The 15904-nt window shown below is 41.0% G+C and overlaps 1 protein-coding gene across 1 annotated transcript in view; it reads left to right on the forward strand.

Moving 5' to 3' along the window:
* Positions 1-4056: 4056 nt before the first annotated feature.
* The window catches only part of PPEF2 (protein phosphatase with EF-hand domain 2), a 28556-nt gene continuing 16708 nt past the window's right edge, over positions 4057-15904 (forward strand). Inside the window, exons 1-9 of the mRNA XM_025992972.2 lie at positions 4057-4186; positions 8632-8759; positions 8910-8967; positions 9977-10152; positions 11448-11562; positions 12518-12564; positions 13517-13683; positions 14150-14186; positions 14272-14421. Coding sequence (XP_025848757.2) covers positions 4132-4186; positions 8632-8759; positions 8910-8967; positions 9977-10152; positions 11448-11562; positions 12518-12564; positions 13517-13683; positions 14150-14186; positions 14272-14421 — 933 coding nt within the window. The 5' untranslated portion in view covers positions 4057-4131. The remainder of the gene's footprint in view (positions 4187-8631; positions 8760-8909; positions 8968-9976; positions 10153-11447; positions 11563-12517; positions 12565-13516; positions 13684-14149; positions 14187-14271; positions 14422-15904) is intronic.

The raw sequence follows: 15904 nt of genomic DNA on the forward strand, positions 1-15904 counted from the left end.
GCCAATGCCGGGCTCTTTCCCAAGACCATGAGATCATAACCTGAGCCAAAACCAAGAGTCCAGCGCTTAGCTGACTGAGCAACACAGTTGCCCTCCAACCCTTTTTTAAAATGATAACATCAGATATTGGTGATGCTAAATCAAATTCTAGAAGGACAGTGGTCTCAGATAGGTAGTATAGATGTGCTATTTACCTGAGTAGATGGCTCAGCTGGGGGATCACCAGCAGGAAAAGCAGTTAGTCATTACTAAAAGGTGTCGATTCAACAATCTGAGGCTACATCAACTCATTTTCTGTTTGGTTTTACAAAGCTTTCACTTTTTCCCCAAGAATTATTTTAGTTCTCCTTTCCATTCCTTTCTCGTAGTGATTTCTAGAGTGTTCTTTACAGATCTGTAGATGATATCACTTTCTTCTATTAAGGAAGCCATATGTGATACCTATTTAATCAGAGTCACTTTCTAATTTCCTTACCTCAAAAAATGTTGGGGAAATATGATTTATTGATTTTTAATTAACAAAGTTATAATAAAGCTATATATGTTAAAAATTAAAATTTCTCATAAGCCCATTCCCCAGGAAAAAATCACTATTAATAGTTTGGTGTATGTTATTTGATTATACATTTACTGATATGTTTTTTATAGAGATGATGAGATCATAGGAAGCATATTGTTCAGCAATTTGCTTTTCTTCATGTAATGATATATCTTAGGGATATTTTCATACCGTCACATTTAGACTTGCCTTGTTCTTTGTCCTGGCTGAATACTGTTCCATCCTACTTTTGATGTACCATGATGTGTTTTCTATATCTGTACTGATAAAATATTTAAAGTGGCTATGATTTTGGAGAGAGAGTTTTTTTAAAAGATTTTATTTATTGAGAGAGCATGAGCGAGGGGTGGTGGCAGAGGGAGAGAGAAGGAATCCTGAGCAGACTCCCTGCTGAGCACAGAGCCCCACTCAAGCCTTCATGTGGGGCTCGATCTCATATCCCTAAGATCATGACCTGTGCAGAAATCAAAAGCTGGCTGCTTAACTGACTAAACCACGCAGGTGCCCCTAGGGAGAGAGATATTTTAAAAGATTTCTGAGAGTATCATTTAAAAAGTTTCCTCATCTATAATTTTCATGACAGAGACAAACATTTGCAAAGTACCTTCATATATAACCTCATCTCACCCTTGTGACAACCCTGTAATGGAGTTATCACTATCCATTCACCATCCTGATGTCTGGGTGCTCCCTGTCCCCTTCCACAATATATGAAGGCACATACTTTTTGTCCTTAATGACCAGAGTTCATTACAACTGGATGTGCTCCCTGAGGAGAGCCTTCATTTCTTTCATTACTACAGGTTGTTTTAAATAGTTTATTGACTCATGATAGTTACTCCTTTCTCATTTTATGGCAGTATCATATTTCTGTCTCTACATCTTTTTTGTAGGGTAGGTGACAAACAAGTTTGCCTTATTGTGCAACCATTTTCAGATTTATAAACTTATAAGAAATAAGGTCCCAAAGGGCAAAAATGGACTTACTTACTATTACAGTCTTTGACCCAGAAATAATCAATATCTATCCCATTTATGGGATAGTTTATGCTTGACTTGGTCAGCTAGGGCTGCCATAACAAAATACTACAGGTGGGTGTCTTAACCAATATGTATTTATTTCTCACAGTTCTGGAAACTGAGTAGTTCAGGATCAAGATGCCAGCAGATTTGATTTGTATATTGAGTGCCTTCTTGGCTTGCAGATGGCCACATCCTTGCTCACATTGTGGGGGAGGGGGGGCGGGGGGAGGGGAGAAAAAGAGAAAGGGGGGAGAGAGAGAGAGAGAAAGAGAGATCTAGTCTCTCTTCTTCTTATAAGGACACTAATCCCATCATGTGGTCACCACCGTCATGACCTTACCTAAACCTAATTACCTCCCCAAATCCCCACCTCCAAATACCATCACATTGGGAGTTGGGACTTCAATTTGTGAACTTATGGGGGATGCATTCAGTATATAACAATGCTGTATTAAGATAGTATGTCTTTTACTGCCTCCTAAATTTGAGCCAGGGACATGTTTTTGATTATCTATATTTTAAAATAAGTATCTCAGATCCAATCTGTCAACATATATTGAGATTCCACCAGATACTAAGAACACTTTAAATACATTATTTATTATTCTCAAATATTTATAGATATGATAAAACTGAGTTTATGGGAGGTTAAGTGACCAACATCTAGTGAAAAGCTGAGCTGAAATTCTCACCTGCATCTGTGTACTTCCAAAACCCAAACACTTTAGTACACAGTGGTCTCTATAGGCAAGTTACTGATTATCAAAACAAATTGTAAGTGATTTGGTGGACTCAATCATTGCTGATGACCCTTTCAGCTCTAAAACTGTTCAGGTATCCAGAAAAATTTGGTTTGATTTGGTAATGAAGGCTGCTCATTTTGACCCATACTCAGGTTCTAGTTTTATGATATCTCTTACATCTGGAAATCATTTTGCACACACACAAAAGAGATCATAGTATTTTTTCTTTTGATTATTTAGTCAAAATAAGCTAAACAACATAAGCAAGTTGTGACTTTTCTTTGATTTGCAAGGGAAAAGATAATCACTAATACAATAACCTTTAAAAGTAGAGGAAGTAAAGTGCAGTAGATGTGAAGGAGGAGAAAAATATGGAAGTGGAATCCATTCTCAACATTAAGTCAGTACATCTCACATTGCTTCCTGAAAAAGGTCTAGAAAAAGATTGTTCTTTGTTGTGTAAAAATAAATGTGGCAATTTATTTATTAATTAATATTATTAATTAATTAAATATTATTAATATTTATTAATATGGTAAAAATAAATAAAAAGTTTATTCAATTAATATTGCTTGAATCCCTGCCACATGTCAGGCCCATGGTACCTTCTAGAGATATGATGAATTTGCTCACATACAGTCTTTGCTGTCAAGGAACTGATAGTCTAATGGTAGAGAGACACAAAATAGGAAACTATAATACATTATTGCAGTGATGGAGATGTGAATAGGATATTCAGGACCTCACAGGAGAGACCTGTCAAACTGGCTTCCCTAAGGTGATGCCCAAAGTGAGCTTTAAGGAATGAGTAAAGTTAGCTAAGTTAGCCAAGAGGCATGGGATAAGAATATTCCATGTCAGAACAAAACACATAGGCCATTGTGGTCAAAGAGCAGAGTTTGAAGAAAGAAAAGAGAGATGAGGCTGGAGGAGTAAGATTTTAGAGAGCTGAGTTCTGCTTGTGGTACATGGAGTCTAAGGCACCCCAGTGAAAGTTTAACAGAAAGCTGGGTATATGGGGCTGACGTATATGGATAATCTGGGATGAAGATATAGATTTGAGAAGTGGGAAGCGATAGTTGAGTATGAATTGATTCAGTCATCTGGGGACCATGTTCAGAGTGAGGAGACCTGACATTTGAGTCTAGAGTACAAACCAAAATGGACATTTAAAGGATAGAAAAAAGTGAGCTCAAGAAGAGAGATAGAGAGATAGAACAAATGCAAGGGAGTCCAGCATCATGGAAACCCAAGGAGTAGAATTTTTATCAAGGTGGGGCTTGCAGAGACAGATGGTTTTGCTGTTTGGGCAAGGTAAGGACTGAAAAGATGAAGGTATCTTAAAACCATAAAAGTGGTTTTAAGAGGAATTAAGGAGAAAATATGTAGTCTACTCAGAAATATGAGAAGAAAAGAGACTGGCTTATAACTAGAGGGATATGGGAGTCAAAGAATGATGATTGTGATCAATAGCTTTGAGATTATAAGAGAAGAGACTTCAGGACGTTTCTAGACTCAAAAGGAAAAAGCTAGTAAGAAGGCTGGAAACATGGGAAAGATAGGAGATGACAAATGAAGGGAATTTCCATGCACTGACACTGAAGAGGTGGGGAAAGTGCTCTCAGATGATAGTCTCACAGTTTTTATGATGTGGGTGACAAGGTCCATAGATAACTTAGTCTACCTGAACTAACAATACTCTGCCTGGATTATCTTATTTCAGATTCCCTCTTCCTTTTATCAGCAAACAATTTGCTCTCCTTCTGACCTGCTATCTGTGTCCTACAGAAATCTTGTACGTACACTATGGGAAGTGGTACCTCAGCCCAACATCACTTTGCTTTCCAGAATGCAGAGAAAGGTACGTGTTTCCTAACTCCCAGATTATCCGTAGGTATCCCAAAGCCTACATTTTATAGGGAGGGGCTTCTCAGAATAGAAAGAAACCATTATATTTCTCCTCAGACAGTTCTTGAAACTCAGTTTCTCCTCCTTATGATGAGACCACCAGAATGTCAGCTGAATATCTTAGAAGCTGGTGAACTATATTTGACCAAGTTAAAGTGTCCTGAGGAGTCTATGTTGTCCACTATGGGTTATCCCAAATTGTTCATGCACAAATAAATGAAATAAAATTGGCAAAAAGCAGATGAAAGAGCTTTTCAGGTAGAGGATTTAGTATATATATATGTGTGTGTGTATATATATATATATATATATATATATATATATATATATATATAAAGAAGAGAGTCATATTCAAGGAACTGAATGGTCTGAATTGAACAAGAGGGAGGATGGCGTGACATGTGGCTGCCAAGGTAGGCAGAGCCCAGATCACTCAGGGTCTATAGGATTTTAAACTTTATCCTAAAGACATGAAGAACAATTGAAGAATTCAAAATAGGGAGTTAATAGTAAGATATGCACATTCAAAAGATCTCAGAGTTCTGTCGAGAAGGGATTGGAGGGAGTAAGAGTAGAAGAAGGAACAGCCCAGAAGCCACTAAAGTCATCTAAGCAAGAGATGATGATACTTTGGTCAGAGTTGTTGGCAGCAAAGATGGAGAGAAGAGGGTGAATTTCAACAGTATTCAGGAGGTCGAATTGACAGGATCCAACTGAGTAGATGTATGGGTTGAGGGAGAAGGATCAAGAATGATTTCCAGTTTTCTGGCTAGCAAAACTGGGTAGGCAATTATACCAATTACTGACATAAATATAGTGGAGGAGAATCAACTTTGACTAGAGGGAAGATGAAGGGTTTATACAAGTTAGGGTTGGGGTGTCCGTGAGACACGCAGGTAGAAATACTGAGAAGGCAGTTACATATTCACATCTGGATTCTGGAGGTGAGGTTGGGCTGGAGAGATATGCACTGAAAGGCATCAGAATGTTATGTAGTGGTTGAGGCCATGGGGGTCCCTGAAGTGCCCTAGAGGGAAAGTAAAGGCAGATCAGAGTCTAGGGCCTAGGACAGAATCATGAAGGATCCCGGGGCTTAAGCACCAGGTAGAAGAGGATGAGTCAGCAAAGGAGGCTCAGGAGAGGCAGCCAAAGTTATAGGAGGAAAGCAGGGGGAATAGTGACAACACCTTGTTTATATGGGCTTCAGCATCACTGGAAGTTTGTGGCTTCCTTTTTTTCTAGCTTGGCAATATGTCCCAGGGTCATCTTGCACATTTTTGGCTCCAGAGAGGGTACTTCTTTAGGGTACCCTCTCTTTAGGGTGCGGGGTATTCATTGCTTCCTGGTTGGCCTACATCATTCTATACCTTTCCAGTGAGCAGATCTGGAAAATAAGTATTGCTTAGAGAAAAACCCACCATAACCAATTTATATTGAGGAACACAATATTTTTACTTAACAGCCTTGATATTATACTTATATATATCTCTTTATTAAAAATCTTTTTTCCCTAATGACATTAAAATAGTATTATTTACTCTGTCCCACCATAAATAACAGTTTCAGAATAGTAACAATACTATTATAAACAATGTGATGACTGAAAATTCTTTAAGATTTCTTTGTAGTTCTTTTTGTCCTTTGTTTTTAAGATTTTACTCATTTATTCACAAAAGACATAGGCAGAGGGAGAAGCAGGCTCCCTGTGGGGAGCCTGATGCGGAACTCAATCCCAGGACCCTGGGATCATAACCTGAGTCAAAGGTAAACACTCAACCACTAGCCACTCAAGTACCCCGTCTTTTTGTCCTTTGGATATATCCACTAGGGATGTACAAATTACTGAATTCTCAAGGCATTTGAAATAACTCCATTCTGTGTTTCTAACTTAAATAAGGTTAGATTTACTTATTTAACTTCTGCGCTTTTTTTTTGAGAGAGAGAGAGAGCATGTGTGAATTGTAGGGGAGGGGAAAAGGGAGAGGGAGAGAGAGGACCTTAAGCAGGCTTAATGCTTAGCGTGGAGCCAAACCCAGGGCTCTTTCTCACCACTCTGAGACTATTAGCTGAGCCAAAATCAAGAGCTGGATGATTAACTGACTGAACCACCCAGGCGCCCCTAAACTTTTGCTTTTCATCTTTGGAGATCAATTATTCATTTTGCTTTAAGTTTATTTTATGACTTTGAAAAGCATTTTTATAATTCCTCTTCTAAAGATGTATTGCTGCATAACTATCCCAAAACTTAGTGGCTTAAAACAACCATTTTATCTGCTTGTGATTTTGTGGGTCTGGAATTTGCAAAGGGACCAGCTGGGTGGTTTGTCTATAATCCTCTGGGTAGCTGGGGCTGGATGCTCTTGTTCTTTTTTTTAAGATTTTATTTATTTGAGAGCATGTACATGAGCAAGGGGGAGGAGTAGGAGGAAAGGGAGAAGCAGATCCCTGGTGAGCAGGGGGCCCGATGCGGGGGCTTGATCCCAGGACCCTGAGATCATGACCTGAGCCAAAGGCAGATGCTTAACCAACGGAACCACCCAGATGCTCTGAAAGATTTTCTTTTTTAAGTAATCTCAACACCCAACATGGAACTCAAACTCACAACCCTGAAATCAAGAGTTGCATGTTCTAGAGGTGCCTGGCTGGCTCAGTCAGTGGAGCATGTGACTTTTGATCTCAGGGTCATGAGTTTGAGCCCCACATTGAGCGTGGAGCCTCCTTAAAAAAAGGGGGGGGTGGGAAAGCTGGAGCAAGAGGAGCCCAAGTGTGTTATATTGCGCTGTTGGGAAGGCAGGAGTAGAAGGTCTTAGACCATCCTGCACCTCACAGCCTTTATCTTAGTTAAGGGTAACTCAGACCCCTGACAGGACTAGGTGGGAGAAACAGGTGAGGAGGCACTGCCTGCTGTCCCTGCCAAAGCCAGTCAAGCAAGACTGAGGATATAAATATGCCTAGTTGGCAGCCCTTTCCTTTAAATGTTGAAGAAAGGTGTTAGCAAACAACATTTTTCACAGAACCTTGGTGGCCCCGGTACTCCTCAGTATTGCTTCCACTTGGGTGCACATGAGTCGTGTGTGTTGTTTGTCATCCTTGAAGGTCCCTGGACTCCTTGTAGAGAGTCTAAAGCTGTGGTTTCTAAGGCAAGGTCCAGGTATCTGTGCTTCCCATAAGTTTCTAGAAAGTCTGCTCACCATTCTGAACATGGATTTACAGAAGTCAGTTGGTAGAGCTTCAGCTTCAACCCTTAGTGTTGGGTAAGTGCCTTTGAGTAATAGCTACCGTGTGACATTCTTTGTCAGAGGAAATCACATTCAGCTTTGTTTAAGATCCTCCCTGGTTCTCCTCCCCCCACTCTCCCATTGACATTCTTCTTAGAGAAATCAGCAGAATTCTGTTAGCTCTCTAATGCAGGCTAACTATATTAAATCAGTCTGTCTACTCTTCATGAGGTTGACCTGAATTAACCTGTAGGGTTTTCTTTTTAATCTCGCTTTATCCACAAATACTCCATTCATCACCAGTGGTACGTTCAGGCCCAGAAGCTTAAGAATCTAGTTATTTATGTGAACAGCTGTTCTTTTCTATAGCAGCAGTACATGACCACAGGTCCTAAAGCTCATAGAAAGAAGTAAACCTCATCGTGCCACCCTGTGGACGCGGTCACCCAGCACAGGTCCTGGCAAAGGGAGAAGCCCAAAGCCTGCCTGCAGATTTGATAGTCAGTGTGCTCACCCAGATATCATGATGGGGACACTTAAAGCCCACAGGGCTGTGACAAGTACGAAGAAAGCAAGTGCAGAGCCCCATAAGCATTTACTACCACCTGACATTGCATGCAGAATTAGCGTGTTTGTCTATTGTTTGTTTTCCCCAGTCATCTAGTCCATCCCCCTTTCGGGATGGGAACACCGAGGCCCAGGAAGGTAAAATCCACGTGAGGCCACAGAGCTGATGAGGGCATTTCCAGGCCTAGAACCCAGGACTCCTGCTATCCAGTCTATTGTTATGTCAAAATGTCTTCCCCACTTTCTACCCCTGCGTTATCCACTCTGCAGGGATGCCTCATGCTTGCAACCTCTTCAGGTTATGTTTCTTAAGAATCCTGGCAATCCAGCCTTTCCACCTGCACACACAGTATTTTCAGCAAAAAGTAGGAATTCCAGTAAACCTCCAGTGATATTAGTATAAGTACTAGGTAAGAAAGAAGATGGGGTGGGAGATGGGAACGGGGAAACCAGCACCCCAGCCAGTGGTAAGGCAAATCCTTCCCACCAGCAGAAATGGGTAGTACTTCTCTCCACTGTCTTGTCCCTGCGTTACCATAGGAGAGGTGCCCTTCACCCCCTCCCAGCCCAGGGGGTCCCAACTTACTGGCTCGCATCTCCACCCATTTCACAGCCTTCAAGGCAGCAGCCCTGATCCAGAGATGGTACCGGCGCTACATGGCACGCCTGGAGATGAGGCGGCACTGCACCTGGCGCATCTTCCAGTCTATCGAGTATGCTGGGCAGCAGGACCAGGTCAAGGTGCGGTGGGATGTGGGACAGAGTCACCTTGTGCTCTGCCTTCTAGCTCGCGGGCAGCAAGGCTCAGTTGCCCAGAGGGTGCGGCTGATTTGGACCCTCCCGGTTCTGTTTGCACTCATCTCTGAAGCGGAGTCTTTGGTTCTCCTGCAGCTCCATGATTTCTTCAGCTACCTTGTGGATCACTTTACCCCCAACAGCAACCATGAGAGTGAGTATGAGCTGCCATACAGGACATAATGGGGGTGGGGACGGGGTGGGGACGGAATTCAGGGAAAGGAAGGCAGCCAATAAAGGGGGTGGGGATGTGCTACTAAGCCAGCAGGTTGGTGTGCCTGGGAAATGGTGCAACATCCCATGCCTTGGAATGATCCCACCTGAAGGCAGAGAGAACTAGAGTCTTCATATGTCATGTCCTGAGGCTCATTGGTTGAAGGCTGCTGGGAGGGGTGGATCGGAAAGGCTGTTGATTCCACAACATTTCAGGCCTGCTGAGGACCCCTGTGAGCCTAGGAAAGAAGTTCCCAGGCCAGTGATGCAGAAGCTGGTGGTTGGCCCTTGCTTGAAGGGCCCTGAAAGGTCTAATGGCTTCTGCCACACTCACTGAGTATACCACAAACACCTGTAAGCTTTTTTTTTTTTTTTCTTCCTGTCAAGGCTTTTCCTTTTCCTTCTGCTTATAAGCCTCGGCTCCTCAATTTCTATTCTTTCTAGGTCTAACAAATCTCAATATTTTAAAATAAAAGTAAAATGAAATTGACATTAAAGCTTAACCTTTTCCTCCTGCCCACCTTATTTATTTATTTGAGAGGGAGCAGAATGAGAGAGAGAGAGAGAGTGTGTGAGCAAGGGTGAAAAGCAGAGGCAGAGGGAGAAGCAGACTCCCCGCTGAGCAGGGAGCCCAACACAGGGCTCCATCCCAGGACCCTGGATCATGACCTGAGCCAAAGGCAGGGTGCCACACTCACTGAGTATACCACAAATACCTGTAAGCTTTTTTTTTTTTTTCTTCCTTGTCAAGGCTTTTCCTTTTCCACCCAGGCACCCTGTGCCCACCTTAATCTGTTGTCACTTTCCCTTCCCTTTCTCTTCCCTGGTGTTGGAGCTGATGCCAGACTGGCCCACCCCACTGCAAGTATGGTCCAGGGAAAGACAGTTTTGTATTGCCAATTGACTGCACATCTGATGATAAGCTGTCCGAACCTTTCTATCCTGACCAGGGGACTTCCTGAACTGCAAATTCACCACAGAGAGATTCCTCCAGGACTCTGAGATGGAGAAAGGCAGTGACTATGAATCTATAGAGGTACCAGACAATTACACGGGGCCACACCTCTCCTTCCCACTCCTTCCTGACCACGCAACTGCCCTGGTGGAAGCTTTCAGACTGAAACAAGTAAGCTTGCTCTGGGGAACCTGGGCCCCCACCAATGCCATGTAGTAGGTAGAGAGAGACCAGACCTAACACAAAAGGAAGAGCTCTGGATTTAGGGTGTTAGTATCTATATGGATGTACTAGATAGATTCCATGTCCTATTCGCTTAACCAGGACTTTGTACAAGTCAATAAACCAGGTTTTGTGTACTGAAAACTTCTCCTCCTAATTTATGTCATCTTTCCTTGTTCATTCATCCCACAGGTAATTAGTGAGCACTACTATGTTTTGACACTGTTCTGGGCCTGGGGATACAGCAATGAGCAAGGCAGAAATCCCTGCCCTCACAGGGCTGACATTCTAGCAGGGAGACACACAATAGATCAGAAAGAACAACAAATAAGTAGATTCTGTAATATATTAGACAGAAATTAGAGCTATGGAAAACAATGTACTAAGTTCTAGGTAGGAGAGATGGCTGCAGTCTCAGAAGGCACCATGGAAAAGGTAAGGAAATGTACCTTGTGGATGCCTCCAGAAAAATGTTCCAGGCAGAAGGAACAAATGGAAAGGCTGTGAGGTAGGACCCTGCCTGGATGGCTTGGGGACCTCAGGAAGGCCACCTGGTGAGGAGAGGCTTGGGGAAGAGAGTTAAGGAATGGAGGCAGGAGAGTGGGTGGGCTTTTATGTTTCTCAAAGAGATGAGAAGACATTGGGCAGAGGAATGATATAACTTGGCTTGATTTTTAAAATCATCATTCTGTTTTCTGAATAGAGTGTGGGGAGCAAGGGCTGAAGCAGGGAGACCAGTCAGGGTTTTCCCACAAACCAGGCAAAAGGTGATAGTGGCTTGAAACCCCCGTGGTAGAGGTAGAGGTGGTGAGAAGTGGTCAGATTCTGGTTCTATGCCAGGTTCCAGCCCTTTCTTTCCTTCATTTGAAGGTAATTTGTTGCAGGAGGAGTTGGGATGGTATTCTCCGTGATGTCAGGATCACTCAGTAGCATCAATGCGCATGCACTTACTCACACCTCACTGAGATAAGCCTGCATTTCTCCCAAGCTGAAGGCATGGGATGCTCTCATTCAATTGGTAGTAAAGAGGTAATTAGTTCAGTATTTGGGGATGATGAAAAGCAGAAACAAGAGCAGAAGATAGGGGAAAAAGAGAGGATCCATGCAGAGGGTCCCAGAGTTGATTTACTAGGGTCACTCTTGGGGTCTCGGGTGATTGGAGTCATTACACAGTAAAGGTGAGGCCCAGTTTGCTGCATGAGTATCAGTGTCATTTTGTCCCTCCCTCTGCTTCCTCCTAGTAGCAGCTCCATGCTCGCTATGTCTTGAATCTTTTGCATGAAACCAGGAAACACCTGGTACAACTGCCAAACATCAACCGGGTCTCCACCTGTTACAGCGAGGAGATCACTGTGTGTGGTAAGCACCGGACAGAATGGCTTCATATGCTAGACACAAGCAAGAAAGCCCCTGTGATGGGGAAGAGGCAGGCTGGTGGGAGATGCATGCACCCTGAGAGTACTCACGGATTCACTCCACGTTTACTGAGGCAGCTGCAGTGCAACGAAGGGCTATGGGCCAAGAGGGCCCAGCTTCTGCCTTATTTCCCCAAGCAATTCACATTTGGCCCCTAACTCACGCTCTCCATTCAAAACAAAATCCCTGCAATTAGCCAGATCTCCCTTGTCAGAAGACAGCTTATTTCTTGTTACTTGAGCAAGCCCTAGCAAACTCTTCCTTCCACCCACATATAGTCTTTTCCCAGAGAGAAATCCTGTCAGTCATGATTCTTTCCATATCCTTACGTTTTCAGAGACGTTTAAACATCTATTACAGACTGATGTCCCACATCTTAGGGAATACAGCCTGCAATACACCCGGGATTGTAAATAAACTGGCACCCTGAGGACTGCTTGCAACCTGCAGATAGGTCTTATTTGCCCTGAAATGTTCTTAAATTTTTCAAATTAATTTCCAGTTTTTGAAAATCAGAGGATTTCATATTAAAATCCAGATTTCCAACATCTCTTGAAAAATCTCAGAATATGGCCCACATGTGAATATCGTCTTCCTGCCGTGGATAGAGCAGAAATCACTCCAGCTCCCATTTGAGTTGGCAACCCTGCAGTATTCCGTCCTGTTCTTTACTTCATTTACTATTCATGATAATCTTGTAGAAAAGATCGTATTTCCTGCTTTCAATATTAACTATCTCTGCAACAAGGGAAATTAATATTTATCCCTCTCTTACATATGGAAAAATGAGTAACCATCACTTTGTCAGATTTTTCTGGGTGTCTTCCTTTTCATAGTAAAAATGAGACACAATGACAAGAACCAATAGAAACTGATATTCTTTTTCTGTCTCTATTAGGAGACTTGCACGGCCAGTTGGATGACTTAATATTTATATTTCATAAGGTATGAGTGCTTAAGATCCTGTCTTGCTCTGAGACTTATTCTGGAAGTTCAAATATAGAATCTATAAACAAATGCTTAAGTATGCTTGGATTTTTAAAATATTATTTTAAAGTTTAAATAATACCTTGTAGCAAGTACATTATATAAAAGCCAGCACTGCGTTACATTTTAGTATATTTTTGTAAACTGTTTTATTTATTTATTTATTTATTTTTTATTGTAAACTATTTTAAAATAAAGACAAGGAATCATTATTTAGTACTTTTCTTTTTTACAAATAAAGAAAATTGATGATTAGCAAAGTGCCCAAAAGCTATTTTCCTATCCATTTCTAGTTATAAAATGTAGAGCATATAACAACATACATGAATGTTCTATTAATGTAATATTACTTTATATATACTGTGCTTCCCAAAGCGTTTTCTAATTTGTCTTATTTAATTCAGAGGAATCTGACAGCTATTTTTGCTATTACTAAAGATATTGTGGCCAAGGGTGCCTCGATGACTCGGTTGAGCATCCCACTCTTGATTTTGGCTCAGGTCATGATATCTGAGTCATGGAATTGAGCCCTATGTTGGGCTGTCTCTCTCTCTCTCAAACAAATGAATAAATCTTTTTTTTTTTTTAAGGTAGATATTGTGGCCAGGACTTAAAACTGGCTGTTGGATCATAAGTTCAGTGTCCTTTGTACCTACCACATGGCAAGACTCTGGCTTTGTATAAAGTCCTTATTTTGATGAGCATGTCATAACCTCAGCCTGACTAGAAAGGAAATATAAGACCAATAAAAAATACTTCCATCTTTTGTTGACAATTCACATTTGGAGGAGAGCCAGAAAGTACAGAATTCATGTATGATCTGATGTAACTGTCAAATGCACATTGGTTGACCCAATTTCCTATTCCCTTCCTTTGTTTCCTCTTCTTGACTCGTCTTCTTGTTGGGAAGAATGGCCTTCCGTCACCAGAGAGGGCCTATGTCTTCAATGGTGACTTTGTGGATCGAGGCAAGGAATCAGTAGAGATCCTGATGATTCTTTTTGCCTTCATGTTGGTTTACCCAAAAGAGTTCCATCTTAACCGAGGAAACCATGAGGACCATATGGTGAACTTACGGTAACAAACTAAAACATGCTTGGGTATTTGATATTTACTTGTCATTGTAAAAAGTTATTTCATCAGAGCTCATTATTTGTTAAATGCCTTTTAAAAGTAGTTTTCCAGTTTTATAAAAGAATATGCAATATATGACATTTAAAATATTTCTTTAAAATTTACACATTATCCTACTCCTAATAAAACATTAAATTTTTTTCAAATACCCATACTCTTTATCATCTAAACAATAAAGGCTCACTATACAAAAGGTAAGAAATACAGATAAGCAAAAGGAAGAAAATCAAAATATCCTATAATTTCTTAAACCAAACAGAATGCTATGATTGTAAACATTTTGGTAAGTATTATACCTCAGTCTCTTCCATATATTTAAGTATATGTATATAGAATATGAATTTTTATAAGAATTCAATTATACCATAATGTCACCAAATTTAATATCTATTTTTCCTTTTAAATCTAGATATGGCTTTACCAAGGAAGTGATGCATAAATATAAGGTATGCTGCCTTTAAAAGCAAAAGTTTCTCTTAGTTCAGATGATTGTCATTTGAAACTTATTATCTTCTAAATATCATTTTCTAGACACATGGCAAGAAAATACTAAAAATACTGCAGGATGTTTTCTGTTGGCTTCCTCTGGCTACTCTGGTTGATGAGAAAGTCCTGATTCTTCATGGCGGAGTATCAGACATGACTGACCTGGAGCTTTTGGCTAAACTAGACAGGCACAAGGTACTGACTACTGAAGTGGTATATATTTCACTATAATTTAACCCAGTTAATAATAATCCAGTTCATAATAATTTAACCCAGTTTCACAGGCAGCATAAAATATCATCTTGCACACTGACTCCAGGTGACTAATAAGGGCTGTTAAGAGAAGCCATTAAACCATTAAAAGGAGAAAGATTAAGAATCCACGTCCAAGCATAAGGCACAAGTGTGCTGTGATCCATTAGTGGTGTTTGTTCTGGATGTGATAGTGGGGAGTGACAGTGAGAGCCATCTATTTGCTGTCCCTGATCTGGACAATTCTAGTAAATACTCCTCAATCACGGTAACTGAAGAGCCTCTATTTCTCAAATAACTCGGTTAAACTAACAAATGTGTATTGAGTACCTACTTCATGGAGGGAGGATGCTATTGGCAGATAGAAGGATGAAGATCAATTTAGAATTAAACTCAACAACTATGTTTAAAGTGCTTACTATGTGCAAGGAAAATGGTAGGGGGGATACAGAGATAACCAGAGATGGTGCCTCCCTAAGGGGATTTACAATAACCAGCAGGAGAAGTGAGTGACACAGAATGCGTTATACTCCAGTATTAACACGTCTCTATTTTGTTCCACTTTGGAAGTAAAACTTTAGGGAAAAAAGATTCTATTTTCTTTTAATCACAAACTCTTGTACTTGAATGGTGTCCTATGGCTTCTGTACTCCAGCTGCCCCTTCCAAAACCCAGGAATCCCTACCACAACATCCTTGAAAACATTCATCTCAGCAGTTCCAAAGATAGAGAACTCATTACTACACAAGCCTGTGTGCTTTGAGCAACTCTAATTCATGTAAGTCTGTGTTATATGAGACACAAATGAAAGAATATGGCTTTAGAATCAGACAGATCTGGGTTTGAATCTTAGAACATGGAGTACTTGGCTAGTATGGCAGCTTTGTTTTACTAGGTTATCCAAGAACCAAGTCTTCTTATGCTGCCATCCTTGGGGTCTGTTTCCCATGCCCTCATTGTGTAAGCCAAGATGGCTTGCCACCACATCTGTGTTCCAAGCAGTAGGATAGAGGAAGGAAGGGGGGAAGAATATTCCTGCCCTTTAAAGACACAGTGAAGAAGTTGTATACATCTCTTCTGTTCTCATCCTGTTGTTCAGAATTACACCTTGCTATAAGTGAGGCTGGAAATGCAGCCTTCTTTCTGGTTGGCTGCAGGCCTAGCACAAGAGTTGGGGTTCCCATTTCTATGACGAAGAAGGGGAAAATAGATTTGGAGGAGTGGTGGTCTGCCACACAGGTATTGAATAGAAATATGTTCTTTTTTCCTTGAGTAGCTATGGTGAGTGATTATGCCATGGCCTATGAAGTTGGAAAGAAATGGATAAAAATTCTGTTTCTGCTACCTATAGAATATTGCCTTGAAAAAGTAATTTATTATAACATCAGTTTCTGAATCTATACAATAGGAATATAAATGACTATAT

Source organism: Vulpes vulpes, unplaced genomic scaffold (assembly GCF_048418805.1).
Source record: "Vulpes vulpes isolate BD-2025 unplaced genomic scaffold, VulVul3 u000000899, whole genome shotgun sequence".
NCBI classification, from domain to species: Eukaryota; Metazoa; Chordata; class Mammalia; order Carnivora; family Canidae; genus Vulpes; species Vulpes vulpes.